Consider the following 22,812-nt stretch of genomic DNA (forward strand, 5'->3'; position numbering starts at 1 on the left):
GTCATCTCATGAAGGTGCTGAAGTTAGGAGACTGGTCTTTGACAACGAAGAGAAACAGGCTCCTCCAGAAAGCAGCTCAAACATCTTTTTCTGTCAACTATGTAACAGCAAAGGCCTAGGGAATTAGCCAGATGTGGTCGTCTCTAAAGTTTGTTGTTTATTCAAGCAGTGAGGCATCAGTGTCCAGAATTGTTTGTGGAATATGGCGTTGATGACAGTTCTGCCACCACTGTGAGCGCGCCTAGGACTTCCCTCAATTCTTCATGCATCTCTGTGCCTAACCTTCTCTCACATTTGGCATCTCCCTGCCCAGAAAAAAAACAACTGACAGGGGTACTTCCACAGTTTCTAAGTCTGTACAGATCACATACAGAACACTTTCATTAGGAGAAGATAACTGGGTGGACATGAAAGCAGAGATCAGCTTTTTTAGCTTGCTCCCCGTGCTTAGGTCCTAACACGTGAGTGAAAAGAGCTTCCTGGGGCTGGGAGGAAAAACCTCCAATTGCCCCACTTTTTCCCCCGAGTATCCCCAAACTGTTCACCCTTTGTATCTATCATACCTTCACTGCGTATTATAAGCCAGGTGCATCTGACTCACAAATGAACTCAATTTGTTACTGAAAATAGGCTACCACTTATTTGTAAGAATCAATCCAAGCCTTTACTTCACAAAGCTGATAGCACAGCGTGACGTACCTATTTTCACGTATGCCACTGTTTTAGCATACGAAGAGACAGTCACCTCAATCCACCTGAGTGATTAAACGGTTATGCTGGGATTTATATCAGTCAGTACAATCAGACTCCCCTTAGCTGGCAGGGCACGGTCTACAGAGGTACCTATATTTTCCATTTAAGTTTTTGCTACTAACGTGTTATCTAAAACAGATGTGTTTCACATGAATCAAAAAAGTACCTGAGTATTCCATATATGGACACATTTGTCAAAGGACCCACTGGCTAGGTATTTTCCATCAGGACTAAAAGCTACACTGTAGACAGGCTCTTGATGTTTTGTTAACGTATGAATACACACTCCTCGGTCAACATCCCACAGCCGAACAGTGGAATCAAACGAAGCACTGCAAGAAGCATTCAAACACAAGCATGTCTTAACGTGGGTATTAATCAATTTGTAGTTTGATATTGTAAATATTTGAAGAGAACACTATAGGGTTTTTATTTTTTGGCTAAGCAGGAAGTAACGTTTCAAACAGAAAGGCTAATGTTCACTAGAGCCTTTACTTTCTTAAAGGCAAGAATAATATCTACAGAACTGAATTCTTGTATGTTGACCCTTTGAGTTTAACTAAGGATGTTGTATACATAGGATCAGGTCACTATCCCAAACAGGGCCAGCTCCCTCTTTCTGAGATTCTACCTGCTATTATTGAGGAAGTTAAAAAATATATTATCATTAATAGGATAGACTGTTCAGAGAAATCTTATTCTGATTTGTATCATCTAACGAATTAACCTTATGTAATTCTCTGCAGTTCTTTTCACTTTCTTTCAGTGATGTTTTTGCTCCATTCCTTCTAAATCCCAAGCTGTGGGCTTAGGGAAAGACAAGGGAAGTAACTGGTATGAAAAATAGCAATATTAGAAGAACAGCCCCAAGAAACCAAAGTTCTTCCCTGTCCCTTGTGCTGTCCTCTCCCAGACTGAGGGGTAAAAGAAATTAATCAACTTAGATACAACTCTTTCCTGAACAAAAGACATCACAAAATGATTTGTTGATCCAATGGTACTACTATCAACTGGCATTCCTAGAAGTAAGCATATTTCCTAAACTCAAAGAAGAATTTTGAATTAATTTTTAAGGGATAGTTTAAAAAGTATCCAAGCTTTTCTCTTTTAGTTAGCAAAGCTATAACAATTATCAGTATCCGCCCAGGTGAGCTGCACGACCCTTGTTAGAACACGCTCCAAACAGTTTAATAGGCTGCCATCTGTCTCGTTAAATACATTCATTTATAACAACCAGCTGCCAAATGTGAAGGTGCAATGCCAAATTCACCATATTTTTATTGAGACAGCTGAAAAATTAAGTATCATGACTCAAATTTCCTTCTTCTTTTCTTCCTTTTCCAAATATGTTTTCTTCCCCTTTGTATCCATCCCCCCGGATTTACAAGCACAGGCACTTTTTAATGTTATCTGCAGACAGCTTACTGGAATTGTGTGCAGGAACACTGACACAAAGTTAACAGCAGAGTTAGTTACATATCAGAAAGAGACTCCTTTTTTTCAGCAGGCAAGAGGAAGAGGTGTATTTTTACCTTGCTAACATGATGTTGGAGTTTGGATTGCTGGTGCCCGGTCCCGTAGGACTCCATTTGATAGTATAAATCTCTTTGCTGTGAGCCTGAAGATCGTGTACACAGGTATCTTGCTTCATACTCCAAATCTGTGTCAGTGCAATTATGAAGGAGAAAAATGGCAATGTTACTAATCTATTCTCAGCTAAATTATTTCTGTCCTCGTTATGTGTCATTCTTGACACTTCTTTATTTAATCTCTAGATACACAAGCATACACGTGTATAACTTAATTTGAGTTTATTAACACAGCAGTTTGATACCTATAATGCGCGAATGTTAGAGTAACCACATTAGCGGACACTGATACACTTTTAATAGTATTTATTCAATAGGCCAGAAGAACTAGATAGTTGTCATATTGCCCATAGCCTATACCTGTATTTCCTCAGAAGTTGAAGATGTTCTATTTAGACAAATTTCACTTGTTAAGTTATACATTGCAATAGCAATTATTTTAAAGGATGAGAATAGAGTCCCTAGGACCGCTTAAAACCTAGGAGTTTTCTCTTATGCCAGTCATACTCATGTCAGATTTTCTTTTTCCTCTGAAACGCCACTTGTTTTCCTGGTGTTTTTAACAGCATGGATGATGGAACAAAATCTACTATTTATGCACTTTTATGTGGCTAAATACTTTAGTATGAGACAAAGAATATGCTGAATAGACATGACAGGTAATTTAGTAAGTCTTTTTTTCAGATAATTAAGAAAAGCAGAAGAACAAACTAATTTCTCACAGCAGGGAAAATAACCCAACAAAACTACAGTTCATCAGTTTCAGAGAGATATCAAAAAAGTAGCAATGATTTAACTCACTAGTTATAAATCTGCACAATGAGGGAGATCATGTGTTCTTTATGCTAAATTTTCAGCAGCATACCTGAGTTCACTTTTGAAAATGTTATACAAAGTTTAGGCATGTTCTATGCCTAATAGGTAACATGTTCTAAGAAGTTGCAGAAAAATATCAAGAACTCCAAAAAGGAGGAAAAAAAAAAAAGAAGCCAGAGAGTACTGATTTCCAAAGAAAATGGAAGAGGAACAGTATTTGCCTGAAGAAGATATGAAATATCCATTACTGAAGGTTTTTTAAAACAGCCTAGGCCAGTGATAGAAAACCATTAGGTCTGTGCCAAATTTGACGGTCAGCTATTTGAACTGGTACCAACAACACTGAGCCACAGCAGTTTGAAGAACATAGCATGGAAGTAGGCACCAAAAAAATGTACTGCCACTGGGTCAGGATGTTTGAGCAGAGTAATATTGCTTAATACAGTAGTCCTTTGGTGTAGCATAACGAATGAAGTGCTCCCTTCAAGTCTCCTGTAGATCTACTCTCTGTAAATTTGCATTTCTGTGAATAATCTGGAACAACATATCTAGGATCCGCACAGATTAAAACCCCAATAGGAATGTGGCAAAAACAGGACAAGACTGAGCAGATTAACAGAAAATGTTCATAATGCAGATGTATACTTAGGTCTTACCTACATTTACAAGTTTTGCTGCTCTCTGAATTTCAGTTCTTACACATAGGCTGTGTTTATGCTATAAACATCTATTATTTTAGCTGTGTCAGTCCACAGTGGAAAGAGGTGTGAGCCTTAATTAACACTGAAATCCATATTACTGTTACAATTCTATTCACAAAAACAAATCTTTCTTAGGATGTTACCTTTGCTCAGAGGAAACAGTAGAGAACAGCTGTGTTGACCTAGTTCTGCAGTCCAGCAGGGGGGCCCTTCTGTTACAATATACAGCTATGATGTAGACATAGCCTTCTTTTTATAGGGTTGGGAAAGGAGAACAAGTCTGGGCTGGAAAAAACTCTGTTATGAAAAACAGTTTTGCCAGCTCGGACTCTCCCTTTATAAGTAATACTTTGCCAGGAAAGCACAATGGCGCGGTTATACTGGTAGAGCAGCCCATGCCACCTGTGAGCCAGAACCCAAATTAATTCCAGCTAACTCCAGGCACCTAACAGAAGTATGTAAATCAGCAGTGGGGCTGCCCTAGCCTTCCCATACAGGGAACGGATAAAGACAGGCATCGTCAGAGAGCGGTTAAGATATTTGGTGAGCTTGAGGAAGCCTGTCCTGTTCCATTGTTTGTGCTAGGGCTTTTCAAACAATCAGACTGCTCCATTAAAAGTACTTTCAGAAGAAAGACTCCAAAGGGAAAACATTTTATTTTTATATCCTTTACAAAGTGTAATGAATAGACTGCTTCTTAGCACAGGGCTAGAGCCTCTGTTGACAGGCAAGCAGATGCATATATACATATACACATACATATATAAATATATACATATATATATGTCTAATCTGTGATAGTGACATATCAGTCACTTGGTGCTAATTTGGATAGTATGCTTCAGTTTTCCTGGTGACTGCTTCTCTATATTCAATCTTATTTTTCACATCACCTTTAAGAAATATGGGGCAAAATGAAACTATTGTTCAGGCAGTTTTCCCGAGAACAGTGCTACCGTTCTAGAGAAGAATAGAATAGAGACAACTTTTTTTCCTTTACTTTTTGAACAGCACAAATGGAAAGTGAATTACCTTTAACGTCATATCATCGGAGCAAGATGCTAGTAGCATGCCAGACGGGTCCCATTTGATTGCGTTAACTTCATTCTGAAATAAAGAGCGATTTTTATAAAGTGAACGCTCAGGTTACTCGTAGTGCACTGGGCACCCAGCAGAGGGCACTCAAGGTCTATGCCTGCAACCAGGGAACGCACCACTGCAGTCCTCACTGCTTTATGGGTGCAGAAAAGCAACGCTGCTTCCCCATCACACTGTTTACAGTATCATTTAGGCATGGTAACCATTTTGTCTTTGTGCTCGTGGATGCTACGCACAATCAGTCTTCCGATATGTTTTCTGGCACAAAGTTTGCCATGTCCTCTTTCTGCAAATGGCAGGATTTAAATAAAGCCTCAAACCAGGTTGACTGATGATGCGGCACTAACTTATTTTTAAAATACAGGTATTTCTTAAGTTAATATCCTGTAGATCTAGGAGATACAAATTTGCAATAGAAAATACTGGGGGAAGGGGGTTAAACTTTTGTGGAGTTTATTGTTCTCGATATTACAGCTTCACAATGATTGTGATCTCTCTAAAGGCAGCAGCAAGTGTAAATGAAATCCAGCATGGAATATTAAGTAGTTTATAATTCTTTCTCCATCCGTTTTTCCAGCTCTTTGTAATTAACTAAGTCTAGTGTATCCCCTAGGTAGTCAGGAGGTTTCCTCTGCTTTCTTGAGGGTCAGATATATGTAATAAAAGCAGGGAAAAAAGCGTTTTATAAACAGAGAAAGATGCTTTTTTTTTTTTAAACTGGCTCAGGGTCTTAGTGACAATAATACTGGAAATGTTTTAATTTTGCTTTACCCATTTTACACGTTTTAACTATAGTTAAAAGGAACTGCACACAACGCATCTGAAGTCGAAATTTGGCCTATATGCAAAACGGTATATACTTCATATAATAATAAAGAAACATCAATCTGTTCAAAGCATTGTGCAGCAATTTGCCAGGAAATATCAGCTTGATGCCAGTTTAACGACATACATAAACTAGCTAAAGGTCTCCAAATGTACAATTTTTCCTCAGTGGGGAGATAAATAGCTCTGGGGGTGAGTACCTAATTTACAGCTCAGTATACGACAGCAGTTTTCTCATGAACAGAAAAACTAGCCTTTGACGGCCATTAGGTACTAAAGGAGAGAGGAAAAGAGGAGTGAAATACATCTTAAATGGATCTCATTAGATGAAAGTGATTCTAAACTGAACAACGGAAGTAAATTGTTCCGTCCTTATTCATTCTCTCATTTAGTAAAGGAAATTAAGAGAGGGAAAACAAAATCCTATTTATTAATATGCCTTCAGTCTGCAGCTCATGCTACACGTGAGCAGCGTCACTGGTTAAGCTGCAGATTTTGCCTCGTTTACTACAGTGTATCCCTTTTCACAGGCCGTGAGTCACTCCGGAAGAACATGGTTTTAGGGAAGCAATGAGATATGGCGGCTTTGGTGCTAGGACACACCCTGCTCAACACATCAGTTGCCACCACCGTTACGTGCTGTTGTGACTCTATTATGAACATTTTGGACTTGAAACTTACTGTGTGTCCTTGAAAGGTTTTAACGGGACGATCGCAGCCAAGTCTGCATACGTGAATGCACATGTCAGTGCTGCAGGAGGCAAAAGTAGTGTTGTTCTGCCAGTCTACATCCAGAGCAGGAGCTGTGAAGCACAAACAGCAGAAGGATCATTAGAGAATGCAGCAAAGGAACAGTTCTCCCAAATTATTTTGCTTCTGTCACCCCTCTGCATCACGGAGACTAAAAGCTAGTTGCGAGTCTGTCACCCGCAAGCAGATAGGGACTGTCTGAGGGGCACAATTCATTTTTTCTCTTGTGATGGGCAATCTGGATGCTTTGTATTGACATCTATTTGTGAGACTCTCTGGGGTAAAATTACAGGAGAGTGGGTAAAACGGTTCTGCTTCCACCTCCGCCCTCCCTGCTGCCAGTTGCATACTTCTTCTCTTGTGCCATCTCTAGCATTCAGTTAACTCCTCTGTCAGCCACTTCAGCTAAGAATCAGAGAGGAAACTAACCCAGAAAAAATGGGGATAGTTTCAGCTGGGTTAGAGAATTGAATCAGCTCATAAAATGGTCCTGTGAATGCCAGAGCCAACACATGGGATAGGGAAGGAGCGTGTGGCCATCTTGCTTTGTACTACCTTCTGGCAACAAACAATGTAGATCTCTCATTCTGTGCAGACACATCTGGATTAATCATATCCACATACAGACAGTTTAATTTAGTTGGGCATTGATTTAAGACAGATAGGCTGATTAAGCCTACCTGAAGTCAAAGGAAGAGCTTCTGTGGAGGGTTTTGCATTGACTAGGACTGAACTAACGAAACTTTGTGCACATGAACATGTAACTGGTGCCTGAGTGCACGCCCACACTTTGCAGAAAATATGAAAAAAAATTTTTTTTATTAACTTTTATAGCATGTCTTGCAGAGCAAAAGCATGCACAGAAGCAGATACGTGGGAATTCCTGACATACAGCTTGTGTGTGTTTCTATAACTGCTGCTTGTTTGTTTCCTCAGGAAAGAGTTCAGCTGCCCTCCAGAGGACGAAACAAGATTTGCCAAAATAGAGACATTTCCATTATCAGCACATTCGTGTTATAAACGGGTCTGTCAGAACTAGCAGTTAAGAAGCAAAGTTGAATCTCTCTCTGTCAACAATACAGTGCAAGTTTACCGTTAAAAGGAAAATAAGAAATTATTTATTCAAAAATAAGAGAAATACTTTTGTAGAGAATACTGCTAGAGAGAAATACTTTTATAGTATAAAGGTGAAAAGATATCTATTCTGCCAAACATATTACATTTAAATATGCTTTTTCCTATTGTAATTTTCATGAACCACAAAATAAGATAGAACTAGGTTACCTCCTGAATCACTAGGCTGGCTCTTTAAAAGAGAAGTGAGGGCTGAAATTGTTTCAGATACAATTTTTTTTTAGAATATTAACGAAATAGCTCAATAATTCTGTGTGATTGATAGGTAAGGAATTTCTGTGTTGGAGAAATATAAGGAAATATGTGTGGGTAAGAGATTACTTCTGAGATTTCTGATCAGCATGAATGGGGAGCAGGAAACAGTGAAGAGTTTTGTTTCTCTAGCTGCCTATTTTTCTTTTTATGCTGCAAAGCTTTGTATTACTGTTTCGGGGCAAACAGAAGATCTATCTTCATTAATAGCAATATGCCTTCAGGGCTAATATCCAGTATGATATATATGAGTCCAAAAGTAGTTTTCTGAGATTGGCACCTAAAGCGATGGATTTGTATTACAACATAATTTGAATCACAGTGTGTTGATAATTGATGCCGATTTATTTACTGGTGTATTTAATCATATGTTTTGGAAAAATAAATAATAACATAAAATGGCCTGGAAAAAACTACCAAACATGGTTCTTGATGAAAGTAATCCAATTGCCAAAGAGGCGTCTCCAAACACACAGGTTACTAGCCGATTGCTTTAAAACAATTAGAATGCCGTCTAATAAAAGCAGCAACAAACTTGAAGAAATGCAGCTAAAATAAATACCAACAATAAAATGTTACAGTAATAGTTAATTTAAGCTTGTTCTCATCAAATTTTTGTGTGATTTAGAGAGTTAAATGTCTGCAGGGAGTGATTCAGAGATGGTACAAACACCTCTCACCCTACCACTTAAAATTTTGCTCCTGGGTGCATAGACACCAGTATGCTTTTATCAGTAGATGTGAAACTTGGATTATTTCACTCCACTTTAAAGAAGTAAGCTTTGTGAATACGCTTTTGATCAAACATCCTCTGATGGCTACTAAAACTTTGCAATAGAATAATGAAACCTTAGGTAAAAACTACTTATCCACATACTTACATACTTGGACCATGAAACCCTAACGTTACATGGGAATATCAGTGATATGGAGGTCTTCAAGACTTAGACAAAGGAGTCTCGCTTAAGATGACATTCTCTAAGATGACAGTTTTGTCCATATGTGTGTAACCTAACAAAGCTGTTGTAAAGGAGCTGAAAGTAAAAAATTTACGCTATACCTAGGCCAGCTGTCTCGAGACTTTAAAGAAGCATGCCTCACAAATATGTGTTAAAAAGACTGTACTCTGTCTAGATTAGAATTTTAGTTGTTAAAATGCCACCATTCAATCCTTGTTTAGACAAGGTTTTCAGATCCCAGACAGGGTGAATAATTTGTTATTACTTTGTTCTGGTGAATAAGTGATGCAAGGAGGACAAGGTGAGGTCTTTGTAGCTTTAGAGCTACGTGAGGACAAAGATCTTCCTGCTTACCTGAGGACAAAGATTTTAAGGGGCTACTGGACCTGTGTTTTTGGCCTATCAACAATTTACTTAACTAACTCCTTTATTTCACTATGAAAAGACATTTGAAATAAAAAAAAAAGTTAGCTTCTCCACATCCCCACTACAATGATGTCTTATGGCCTGAAGACAAACAGCACATGTAATAAAATTCTTTTTTGTAGTCTATAATGCAGATGGACTTTGGTATATTGTACTGGAAGACGTAGTCAAGCTTCCAATTAGCTAAAAGGAGAATGGAGTGGTGTGTCCACGATACTCATCATTCCTGTAGACAGCTAAATTTCAGTGAACATCATTCTGAAAGGTCAACAAGGTTTTGAATATGCACCTACTTAGACCAACAGTTAGGGATTAGTAGGCCTCAGAATCTCCTTAACTACACCACTATACTGTGCAAAGTTTGCTCCTGCAGAACAGCTATGATAAATAAATGCCACAGCGAGAAAATCTGTCAACGCATACTGACTCCTCCAAACTGACAGTTGAACTAATAATAGTGAGATGGGTGACAGAAATGCAGAGTTGGATCTGCTGTGTGCATAGACATACTCTGTTTCTATTGCTACCGCATATTAGTAACATCTGTGAGATGTAGGAATGAGAACAACTAGAAATTCACTTGAAAAACACGTGGGAATTTAATGTTTTTATATTAGTAGGAAAATGTATGTTTTTAAATACCATGAAGCACCTTGAGTATGCCTGTTGTACTTAAAAATGGAATAGCTGGTTACAACAGTTACACAGGAAGACTACAGACTAGAAGACTATGGTTACACAGGAAGACTACACTATTTCTGGCATCAGAATCTGGAATGTTTTGTAGTTACAAACTCAGTTTGCCTATGACAATTTATCCAGTTTGGATTATGAATTCAGCCAAACGGGCTTGGTCTCAAGTGAATTTAAGATTACATTAACGACTGCCTGTTACTCAAGATTACTTAGTACCTGGGGTGCCTCCTGTCTTCTGGAAGCAGACAAGATCTGCGAATGAATGTCCAAATAAGGTTTTGGTGCAGTGGTGGCAATTGATTTCTGATAATTAGACAAACCAAATACACAAGAACTAAACTTCAAGTCAAACTTAAAAGCTGAGAAATTGCTAAGGACCTTCACCTTGGCAGAGGTGCATGCAAGCTTTTGAGAAATCTACATCTCTGTCTTCTGTCTGAAGTCAGCTTCATTGCAACAAGAGCCTTAGCAGGAAGAGTGGAAGAGATTCCAGAGGTCTCCACTGAAAAGTGTCTTCATAAACCACCATTTTAGCCTACACTACTCAGTGTAGTTATGGCACAAAAACTTTGGTTCATAATTCAGTTTACAGATCTGGCAGATATATTTTTACAAAAGGATACGTTAGCTTGACAAAATTAAAAAGTTGCATTTCATTTTACTATCAAAAGTTACATAGAAATTACCTGAATGGAAAGGAAACTGCTGTTTAGCTTCCCCTGTGTGAGCATCCCAAATTATTGTTGTCTGTATCCGGAGGGAAGGGGGAAAAAAAAAATTAGTGAAGATTCAGCTCCAAGATTAACAGCAAAACAAAGAGAAAGGGCCCTCACTGAGGGGCAATTCTAAAAGATGGTCTGATAAAATTATTGACTGCAGAGAGCCTTGTATGCTGCACAGCTGAATAAATAGAAATCACTTCGAAATATTACAGAATAATAACCTAAGTGTAGATATAGAAGTATCCCCCCTATAAAGGAAGTAATGTAACTATTGAGTATGAGCATATTTTCTCTGGATAATGTTAGAAGAGAATACTAAAAATTTTCGTAAGCATTTTGTTACAGCTCTTTCAGTTGTCGTCTTCCTTAAAGTAGACTTTTCCCCTTTTCTAAGATGCAAGTTGAATTCAATTATAAAACTTAGTGATACTACATTTATAACAATTAAATCACCACGTGAAATGTTTGTCTAGTAGTAGAGTGCATACCACTTGCTACCACTGTGGTGGGACAAACTGAAGTGTAGTTTGTTTACTGCAAGTTTAATCCATACTTACAGTGTACTTAGGCAACCCCCCCCTGCAGAACTGAATAACTATCTTCTGAGTGAATTGTCAATCTATAAAGACCATATACTTCCAGAGAATAAATTAAGGATGCCTCATCTTGCTGATAACAGATCATCTAAAGAATCACTGCTGTTATCGGGAAAGTAAGTTTGCCAGGGTGATGGAACTACCATTGGGAGGTAAGTGTAGCTGGATATGAGTCAGCATTAAATGAATAATATTCTAAGTTTCCACTTTCAAATATGAGAAAATAAAGGATTCATCTGCAAGTCAGATGTACAGGTCTGAGCTAGTTTCCCTAGGTTTCCTTTGTAAGCTGATGGAGGGGATGCAGGCAATACATCTCACTGTTAACACAGGCCATGCAACTCATCTTCTAGAAGTGCCTTTTTTCTCTCCTGATTTTATAAAGGAAGCCAAGGATGACATAGGCATCTAGCTTTTTAGACATCTAAAGCTGGGCAAGACGAATGCTCTGTTTATTTTCCAGTTTGAGTTTTAATGGGCTTGTGTTCATCCTTCAGTCATCTTGCATTCATTTTAATCTCTTAATATGCATGCACACAGCGGAAGCTACCACATTGTGCTTGATTTTGAGTTCAGAACCACCATATTTTGCACATTTGCAAAGAAAGCCTTATAAACGATTTGAATGCAATTGTCTTAATAATCAGATGAGCTAGCTACTTCCTTCCCTGAAAATATTTACAGTTGATAAAACTATATGCATAAGTAAGGAAATCAGTTCTTTCCTTATCTGAAAAACATTTAAGATTCAATTTTACACCGGGGGCACAATGGAGATGTGTTTAAAAAAACTTTTCACATAAAAATAGTACACATTTATGCAGCCCCAGAAACATAATCAACTGCTTAATGTGAGGAAATCAAGACCTACTAAAACAAATCATAGAAAGTAAACTCTCCAGGACTCCCAGTGCAGAAGAAAATGACCTTACAAAATTCAGCTCACTGAATCAACACATTTATACGTCAGAGTTATGCATATTTAAAACTCACTTTATCAACACCAGCACTTAAAATATAATTCCCCTTTTTGTTCCATTTCAGGGCAAATATGGGACCTTTATGTTGACCTAAGGTGCTTGCAAGGTTACCTGTAATAAAGAAAAAGTTAATATTACAATTTGATTGCAAGTTAGCCAAATTACAGTTCACTGCTGTTGACTGCTTAAGAACAGTAACTATTGTGTGACTTACCATCTTCTGTCCATATTCTTGCAAAACCATCATATGATCCTGTAGCCAATAGTGTTCCATCACTCTGTTAGGATATATATAAATGTCTAAGGTAAATACTAGACGAAATGTATTTCAACTAACCTTTTTTTTTAATGTTTGATGCATTATGCTTTTCTGTAAATCTGAGCCCACATAGTGAGATAGTTAATGTCATTATTACATTTATGATCTAAATTAAAGGTTAGTATGGCAGGTATCAAAGATGAAAGGAAACTCCCTAGCCTACTGTGAAATACTAGGCTACACCATCACACAAGGTAATTTAATCAAACGGATTGGAAAAGGAAAACAACCTCTATGGGATTCTTCCAGTTAATAAACAAATACTACTTCTTGGGCACAAAGCACTTCTAAATCATCAACCGATCATCTAAATCCTGACTAAATCCCAGTTCAGTGAAATTCAGGCATCTATACCTGCAAGAAAGACCTAAGTCCCTAAGCCCCCTATACTCACCTTTAACACCTCAGATACTATCTAACCAAAAGAAGCTGTTTCACAGGCCTCTAAACAGAGATTCCCACACATGCTCAGAGGCACACTACTATGGTGGGTAGCCTGAGAAAAGTTGAATTTGTAGTTTCTACTTACTAGAAGAAAGCCTGCTAACCATAGTCAGCAAATAAAAATATTCTGCTGGAGGGAGCCCTTCTTCAAAGGCTAGCTCCCGTGTAGCCAAGAATGCAAAATTTATTGGGCCAGAATAAGAAAATATTCAAGAAATCTGACCCTGGAACCTAGTGAGACAGGAACTGCTGGAGCTAGGCATGTGCTTGTTAAGACATTTTGACAGCTGCATTAGAGGTAAGATTCACCTCATTTATCTCCAGAAGTCCAGAAGTTTGGAGTTAGCCTAACAGCCTCTCTCTAACTGATAGCATTACCCACCTCTGGCATGTAATTCAGAATCTCATTTGCTTTAGACTCTTCTCGGACCACCACCAAAGCACATATCTCTGTTTCTGCTGCCCTTTGAGGAAACCTGTATGACTAGTTTAGGTGGTTAAAGCTAAGGGAGAGGAATCTTGCCCTTGGTGCCAAAGGACATGATCTGCATAAAACCTCTAGAATTAACATCTAACAAGCACTGCTTAGGTGACATTTCTTATTACAAGGTAAATCACATAAAACTGAAGAAAAGAACTGATTTAATATATTAGCTAGTGTGAAGATTTCACAGTGGAAAATGATTAATATTGTGGTTCTAAGTAAACAATAAAGGCAGATGGCTTTTCTAGCATCATGAACAGAAAATTAAAAAAATAAAATAAAATAATCCTTTAAAACATATGTCCATTCCAACCCTCCAAAAACACTGAGTCAGAGCAGTTGTAGATTTAATTCCAATATATAATGATGTAGGGAAAAAATACCAAACCCACGCCAGCTTCACTGAGATATACACATCTACATTACTGATGGGAAGAAAGGTGGTAACAGCACAAGGGAGAAGGGAAGTATCAGTGATCAATTAAGTATGGAAATGTAGGGAACTACTAGAGGATGCCCTTTTCCATCCTTTTTTGCCAGGTTCTCTCCTCCATGCAACCTCCCTTTTCATACTCCTCAACTCAGTTTTTCCTGACAATATTTCTTCAACATGATGTCCACAGGAAACAACACTGTTGCTTTTATCTTTATTCGCTTTGTTAACCTACCTGTGCTTTCTGTACTATTCATCAACTTCATTCATTGTGTCAAATATACAAAATATAGGGGAAGCTGTTTTGTGCAGTGGCCTTATCTTTTACTTTTGTGAAGCATCTAGCTCACCTGGAGGACAATAATAGTGCAGTAAAGATTAATCAAGAAATCCTGGTCTCCGACCAGCAACTGAGACTGTATATACTGCTGAGAATCCTTTCTGGGACTTAATTTTTACATCTGGTTTCCTAAGAAAACAAAACAAGACAGAGATCACTCTGTCTGTGCTAACATCAACAAATCTGGCAGAAGGCAAGGGATCTCAAATCAAGTTCCTCCATGGTCTTTTAAGTTCCTTTTACAATGCTCAGTGGCAGAAAGGAGACATGAAACAGCCTTAATGCTGCACAAGGGCACTGCCCAGACACCGCTGATTCTCAACAATATCTGTTTTTTCTGTTCACTCCAGTCATTTCTATGCAGGACCATATTGTCTCAGACAGGTTTTGCAGGATGAAAGTAAATAAAGGATCAGGCAAGACAACCCCACCCCGAAGGTGGACAGGTAAGAAAGAGAATGACTACATATTCTCCCACCAAGATGAAGACTGTAAAGTGAGCATGTTTTGTTATGCACCTCAGAGTTCAAACAGAAGGGTCTCCATAAATATTCCAACCTCAGGAAAAGCTTCACTGGCACTTACACCTCCTCATATACCAAAATAAATTAACCATGAGATGCAAATACAAAATTAATCAGGCTTCATTAGTTCATAGATTGCTTGCTTAATCCTCATTTGTAAAGTTAGCTATTTTTACTCATGTTCCTAAAAATAGATATATAAATACATCATTATTAAATTTGAAGCTGGCAAGAATCCTGGAAAATTCAAGTGTATAGGGGAAAGATCAGTCTGAGTATCTGAAACAAGAGGTCATTAGGTTAGAACAGAGGTTCTGGCCACCTCAGATATAAAAGATATGGAGCAGCAGCTGTAATCGCCTCTGAATTAAATTTAGACAGTTAAAAACCATGCCCAGTCTTAGAAGCTAACTTACATTCCAGTCCAATGAAGTCACATCCTTATTGCTGGGGACATCATGTCCTCCTTCTCTTATACAGTGCCTCAAAACTAGTTGAGTGGAACCACTGTTGCTGTTTTCATTGAGATTCCATATTCTGGCCGTTGAGTCTCCTGATCTGTAAAAGCAAATATGCAAACATGAACACTTCTCACTGAGTCCACCCAACAAACAAAGTGAAAACCTCTAGTTATGTTTTTGATATAGAACAAACCTCACATCACAGCCTTTAAAATGCAATTTTTCTTTCCAGTTCTGTCTCTCCTGCAGTCCCTACACTGGCAAACTTTGTCCTCTAACATATTTAAATTACGTATATAATTTGAATCCACATTTTAACATCATTTGCTTTATTCAAAACAGTTTTTCCTGAAAGACATTTGCTTTTGCTCTACATTTTGCTCTTCCTACATAAAGATCACATAAGCGTAACTGAGATGGTCTGGGGGAACTTTACATTGCAAACACATAACACTATGGAAATCCAAATAAAGACAGAAACACAAAGTCTGTGCCCGCCTGCCTCCCCCAAAAAGTCACATAAAGACACATAAAGTCCTAATGGTTTGTAGAGTTCCCGGTGCTCCAGTGTCCAAGTCTGCTCTGAAGGCGTGACCAGACCTGCAGGGTGACCACTGTCTGCTGAGGTGCAGAGTGTCATGGCACCAGTAGGTGGGGGGAAGTGGACATCTAACTGTGTGACAAGGGTGCTGCAGCGCTAGCTCCTTGGTTCCGCCTGAGCTCCTCCAACAACCACTGCAGGAGCAAGAGGAGAACACAAGACTGCTCTTAAATTGGACACTGCTCTTTCGTAAGGTACTTTTTCCACTTCTGTTCAGGACAGTCCAGAGTATAGCCTCTGACAAAAGCTATTTGCAGAGCAGTCTCTCAGCATTAAATCAAACCATGGAACCTAAACTTTAGGAAAATAGAAAGGTAATTTAAATCACTTTGTCTTGTCTACAGAGTCCTTTGCTGTCTGGAGCTTGGCTGCTTAGCTCACGTTGTCCAAAAAAGTGGCAGAATAACTGTTGACACAGAGAGTATTTTTTCTTGATGAGAGACAGACAGCGCAATAGAGACAGCAACAGGATTTTAATCTATTTTATAGACTTTTCTAAGAAGATGTTTTTATTGCAGACTAAAATTCTGATGTTGTCTAGAGAAAGGTGTCAGGAGGAAGTGAAGAATTTATCAAGTCTTCTCATAAATGAGACATTTATTTTCAGTTTACGTAAGTCCTACTTCCAACGAAAATTGTCTCTGAGGTCACAAATCATTTTGCAATAAGCTGGAAGAGATTATGCTTTCTAGTTTACTGGGATTTGTCTCTCATGTCCCCGCCCCAACTTTTTTGTAAAACAATCAGTAAAACTGTTTGTACGACGGATTGCTTGTTTTTTCCAGAGGGTTATTTTCATTTATATGCTCTAAACTGATCTTGGAGCAGAATTAGGATCTCTCTTACGTTTCTTAGAATTCATACAGTCCAAATGAAATTTCATTGTTTTTATACTTGACGTGTTACCTTTTCCTGTCTTTTTCTAAGTAACGATTTAAACCTATTTTCCTATAGACTAGCAAGGAAAGAAGGTATTTCTCCTGCGACTAAATGCCTGAGATCCATTATTGCTTTGATAACCCATGTCTTACTGAAAAGGAAATCCTTCACAAGAAAATCTAAAATTTTATTCTGGTCTACTAATAAAACATTTTACTTATTGATACTAAAAATTCCAGGAAATTTTGAAAAATCTTATACTTTTCAAGTGTCAAACCTGTTTGATCTTGGTATATTTCTATATTATCCCTCATGCAAGTATTTTATCTATAGTTTAGCCAGATTTTGCAAGAAAATGGTTGAACCATAAGAGCAAAAACCTCTCTGCCTATATCACTGACTCTGAGCTTCTGCTAGGTCATTGCAGGCATGGGGAATATGCCTCCCACCTCTTCTGAACCCTTTATGTCAAGCTGTGATGTGACAGTTGGCCAGGGCTTTGCCAGGCTAACCAGAGCCTACTGCTATGTAGCCATTCTTTCATTTTTGGCACTCATCATCTTTTACACTAGTGAGTAAGAAATAATTCAAGTTTTTTGTCGTCATACACAGCTGTGATTATAATGTAATTCCTTATTTCTATAGAGATCTGGAAAACTGACTAACAATTTTGCACGTTAGCTAGAAAATTAATGAAGTTAATCATGAGGCTTAGAAGTTAAAGATATTTTTGTTTGTATTAATTTACAGTAGTGAGAACAAAAGCCTTTTATAGGCTTGGGTTATGGGTTAACATGCTAACCAACTAGGAAATTCCTTCAGAGTTGGCTTCTCTGTTATAGAGGATTCTAAGTCAGCCCTGCCCTCCTCGTAATAACCCAGTTTGTTATTGGACCTTTCGAACCAAACACTCAGCCACTTGGCTATCAAACACAATTTTGTATTGGCTAGTTCTAAAAGGGTTATGTATTGTTTTTCAACAGTTTTATTTAGTCAGAATTCTGGCTGTGCTTAGGCAATCTTATTTTCCAGTATTTTAATTTTGTTTTTCCATTTTCTTCCTCCTAAGGCTACACAAGCTATTATGTGTCCCTGCAGAGAGGCTTTATAAGCCTATCAGTATGTGGCAGGGGTATTTGTGTGTCTTCCCTTTTGTTGCTGGAAGAGAACAAAAAAAAAGAAAAGAGCAGATTCTCTGCTCTGGAAAGTATTCTGTTTTCTGCTGAATGATTCAGTGAACCCTGCCTTATTAGAGGACCATAGTTCAAGCACAATTCAGAAAGACATTTAATCTCTCTAGCCCACAGAAGCATTTCTATCTGCATGATAAAGCAGCTGATTCCAAAATGCAAGTCATGAACACTTGAGTAATAAGTGTACTGTTCCGCACTAGGGTAGAGTACAGCCAAATTTTAGGAAGGCTTAGTTCTGAAAGAATTTTATTTCATGCTCTTCAGCCCCTGTGTAATCATGAATCCAGGTGGGAAGGCTTGCAGAATTTTATTTGTGACATACAAAAACCCCATTCCATAACCGTCAGCACAGCGGTTAAAATAGCTGCAGTTGTGTAAAGAAATTTGCAAGATGACTGTTGTATCTTGTAATTTCTAATCTTCAGTTTCACATATTATATTTACTGTTACACTGTTAGGTAATATTGCTACAATGTATATTTAACACTTCTGGCTTAAATAAGTCAGATTTTTTTATTATTTTATTTTAAAAGATATTATTAAAGGCACTCTTTCAGGAGTTTGAAATCTGCAATAGCAGGTATGGATGGGTAAGTCAAAACAGTTCCTAAACAACTGGTATGAGGAATACAGTAATTCAAAGCATTATATAAAAACCAGAGATGACGGCAGAAGATGACCTAGAAACATCTTTTCTTGCTTCTGAGAGACACAGCCATAATCCTAATACTTTGTAGGCTTCTATGGCTAATTATTCCATTGACTAAATAGAGCTAAGGGGCACATGGAGTTCTGGAAGAGACAAAGTCGCCTCGCTGTGAAAGCGGCTGGTGTAGATCAGCAAAGACAAGTAAAGAAACCTAGCGCTGGTTTTAGGAATGACACCAGGTGCCTCTGTTTTGGAGCTACAAGGGTTGCTTAAAGGACCTAGCTGGATAAAACAGACCAGAGCATGTTCCTGGAAGTAGCAGCTGCATATGTAGACAGAAGCATCCTAATTCTAACTAGAAAAGCTTCTGAAGTTCAAGGCTGCCACAACATTGACATTCACAGTCTGTTCCAATACTAGGAAATTCAAGTATGCTCATATGCATACTTGGTTACTGGACCACGACCACCTATGATAGCAAACTGATAGATTATCCCCTGGCCAGAATTTAGTCCGTTTGAACTCACATTCTCTCTCGGGGCCATTAAGACCCGTTGGCGCACTTTGGGCCCCGACACTCTCCCCGAGTAACTCCTGGGCGTAGCTTGGTGGTTAGAATGGTCCAGAGACAACTCCAAATATGCAGGCTGTAAGCAGCTACCCTCTCCACAGCCAAGACAGTTTGCTAGCATAGATATGGGTCATTCTGTGCCAGCTGGCCTCAATTCCTACGAATATTCCCAGGCATGTTTAGTTTACTAATGTGGATGTAGCTGTAATGGGTTTCTGCACCACCCGTGGAACATAACCATCTGGTATAACTTACATGTGTCATAAAATGAAAACATACATACTGAAAAATATTTCATGGAAGAAATCAGTCTTTGAGGAGAAGAGCAAAATCAGAATTATGGCTGAGGATGGTTTGAGATTTGAACAACCATCTACATTTTATTTTGTAAGTCCAAAATATTTTATGCAATTATGTGCTTTGGAATGTTGATTTGTTTCATAATGGATAATTGATCCTGTTACATGACGGTATGTATGTATTTCACTATACTATTATAATACTCCCCTTCAAAATAGCTAAGCATCCTTCTCCTAAGCATCTGGTGACACTCAAGCCTTTGATAGGCTTTACTGATATCTCTAGTCTCTCCCATCCTCCTCTTTAAGGTGTGGTGGATGAGGAAAGAGTAGCTGATAGCATGTATCTTTTCTGGCTATTTGATCAGAGAGATTCCCGTCTCCACTTTTTTTTCTTTTTAATAGCCCTTTGCAAAGTCCAGAAAGTACACACTGCTGAACTAGCCTTCATACCTAAAAAAGTCTGTGAATGAATAGACGGGGACATCAAAAATCTAACTAACTCCCTTTCTCAGTGGGATACCAATACATTCAGAAACTCATTCTCTAGTTTCGGATAATTTATTCTGCAAACAAATCCCCTTACAGTTTGTTTTGGATTACCTCTTAAACCTATGTTACTCTTTCATTGTTTTGAAGACTGTATCAGAAAGCTTTCTAAAACACTAATTGTTAGAAAAATGTATTAGTTGTATAACTTACGGCTTGAAGAAAATACTTTGTTATATATTGAGGTCCATTGCACTAGACACTGTGTAGACAGAACAAATATGATCTTTCACTTATCTAATAGTTTTTATATACACATATATATATATAATCTTAAAGGGCAACAGATGGGTACAGTCAGGCAGACAGCACAAGAAAACTAAGGACTAGGCAGAGCAATACGGCTGTTATAGAATCTAATAAGTCAGTATTGGCACACCAGATTAACTGCAGATTTCTTTTTGGAAGCATTAATTTGTAAAGGGGAATCAGAACTGCAGCAAACTGAAGATCCCAGGGAATTTTTCCCTGTTGGTGCTATAATACACACTTTACCCATACGTGATAACTCTTACCATTACTATACTAGACATCTCAAACACTTTTTTGTGTAATGGCATAATGAAACCACCAGCTCTTTTTCTTTGGTTTCATTTTTTTCTGTGCATTCAATGCCATTTCAATCATGTAGGCTTTATACGGCACTCATTGCTGCATCATCAGAAGGCTAACTGAATTCACATGCTTTGTTTCCTATGAGCAAGCTAAAATCTGATCAGGACGTGCACGAACCTAAATTATTAGTATTTTCATTGCATTGCCATCAGTCTGCATGAGACACAGTACCCAAATGTACTTTTCAACTATATGTATATTTATGTGCTTCCAAAATCAGTAGCAAAACTTATTAATAAAGGCGTATAACTCTGAAGAGTAAAGACAAAGGGAAGGGATGAAAAGAGAGAACTCCTCTCTCTTAGAGATCTGACTAATGGTTTTGATTGTTATCCTCCCGATTTAGCTGAAGCTGTGTAAAGATATCACTGTCCCGTGCTCTTTGCCCCATCCATCTACCAGTGCAGCAGAATTACATACTCCTTGGTTCCTCAGTTACTGCAGTACTCGCTCTGGTTTATCAGACGCTGTATGGTTTAAACTATGCACGCTAGGACTGTGAGCTACAATGCCCAGGGAAGCAGGATATGAATGGCAAGTACTGGCAAAGAGGTGAATCAGAAACCAGGAGGTAGCTACCAATGCTGAAGCCAGCTGATGAGGTCTGAACACCTACATTTAGGAGTCTTAATTCCCTATAGAATGAGTTGAGACATGTAGGTACCTGCAGAGGGACAGAGCACTTGAGCAGATGCCTAAGATCAGCTGTGTAGATATTCTCCAGAATAAAGCAGCATTCTTCACTTCATCTCAGGCGCCACCAGGTGTCCCTAAAGAATAATTCTGTATGGTATCCTTTCTCCCCATGGATTTTCCTTAAATAATGTGGTTGTGCTGACTGATCACCTGAACACTGTCCTTCATAGAATTCAAATAAATACCATGATGGGTAAGTTCACCATTAAAAAATGCATTGTTTAGGGCCTAAGCAGACCTACTGGGTCAACATACCCAGTCCCTTGATTTAAATGACGCTAAATGAAGAGGTTAAGATAACAGTTCTGAAGACAGCCCTTGAATCTTCTATGTAAATTTGTCCCCATTCCGGGAAAGCTATTCCAGATTTTTATGAAGTTTTCTCTAAATTTTCATCTTTAGTAAGAACCAACCATGAAAATAATTTACTACGGTTAATTAAATTTGCACACCTTAACCTTTGGGGGTTCCTTCACTATTATGTCACGATTACCTATGGGTAATCACAGTAGTTAGGCATAGACGGAAACGTGAAAGATTGGTATAGGAGCATGTTAGCTCAGGATCACTTGATGTTGATTTACAAATCATTATGCAGGTAGCAACATTTCTTGAATGTCACAGATTCTTTGCCTTCCTTTGATACTCTTTTTTTTTCCTTGAAACATCCACTCATATTTGGACCAGGAAGATTAAGGAATATCATATGCCACAGTTCTTTCAGACGTGTCAATCTTAACATCTTTTTCATTTATGCATTAAATAAATCTCATTGTATAGCTCTCTCAACTATGTTCATGGAAGAGAACTATCTGTATGAAATAACTGTTTTACCCTCACCTCCTTTAGGACCAGAAGGTCCCTTCTTATGTTCTTAGTAACAGTCATTTGGGTTGATCTTTGCTAGGGATAAGTAATACTGAGTAGTAATATTGCCTGAGACACAAGAAGGCTGGGTGGGTAGAGGAATATTGTTAGCAGAAAGCATAGTAAATTCAAGGCATAAGAGTGTGCCTGTTATTACTATTGCTTGTCTGAATCATGGTATCACCCACAGACCCTGTTACAAATCAGAAGGCCATTAAGCCTGTGGAAAAAAAAGAGCTGACAACAGAAGTATTTCATCCAAAAACGCTACATACATTTTTGCAACTGCTGCTGCTATACCCATTTAAAATGACCGCATGAAGATACCTAATGTTACAGATATTGAAAATACTATTAGGATTGCACACTTCAGAATAAAAAGGGTATTTAGAAGCATTCTCTTTTCTAAAAACTCAGTTTGCTGTCAGAAACTACTCTTGTCTTCCACAGACTGTCTTCACTTTCTTGGAGATCTTTTGTTGCTTCTACAACTTGTACTTACTTCTGCAAGTTACTCTTATTTTTCCTATTTATTCTTTCCCCTTTGCACTCTCACTCCTCATTCTCATGTATTAAGTCAACCATGAACTT

General features: G+C 38.2%; 2 protein-coding genes across 15 annotated transcripts in view; one reads left to right on the forward strand and one right to left on the reverse strand.

Moving 5' to 3' along the window:
- GPR143 (G protein-coupled receptor 143) overlaps window positions 1-10,673 on the forward strand; it is a 58,259-nt gene extending 47,586 nt beyond the window's left edge. For all 3 annotated transcript variants that reach the window (XM_068921366.1, XM_068921190.1, XM_068921357.1), the window contains one exon: window positions 7,469-10,673. In XM_068921366.1, the coding sequence (XP_068777467.1) occupies window positions 7,469-7,518 (50 nt within the window). In that variant the 3' untranslated portion in view covers window positions 7,519-10,673. The remainder of the gene's footprint in view (window positions 1-7,468) is intronic.
- TBL1X (transducin beta like 1 X-linked) overlaps window positions 1-22,812 on the reverse strand; it is a 205,626-nt gene that overhangs the window by 5,825 nt on the left and 176,989 nt on the right. For all 12 annotated transcript variants that reach the window (XM_009683683.2, XM_068921037.1, XM_068921074.1 and 9 more), the window contains 8 exons: window positions 15,258-15,399; window positions 12,512-12,575; window positions 12,311-12,408; window positions 10,686-10,746; window positions 6,464-6,585; window positions 4,892-4,966; window positions 2,286-2,413; window positions 920-1,085 (listed from right to left, as the gene is read on the reverse strand). In XM_009683683.2, coding sequence (XP_009681978.2) covers window positions 920-1,085; window positions 2,286-2,413; window positions 4,892-4,966; window positions 6,464-6,585; window positions 10,686-10,746; window positions 12,311-12,408; window positions 12,512-12,575; window positions 15,258-15,399 — 856 coding nt within the window. The remainder of the gene's footprint in view (window positions 1-919; window positions 1,086-2,285; window positions 2,414-4,891; window positions 4,967-6,463; window positions 6,586-10,685; window positions 10,747-12,310; window positions 12,409-12,511; window positions 12,576-15,257; window positions 15,400-22,812) is intronic.

This window comes from Struthio camelus, chromosome 1 (genome assembly GCF_040807025.1).
Source record: "Struthio camelus isolate bStrCam1 chromosome 1, bStrCam1.hap1, whole genome shotgun sequence".
Lineage (NCBI taxonomy): Eukaryota > Metazoa > Chordata > Aves > Struthioniformes > Struthionidae > Struthio > Struthio camelus.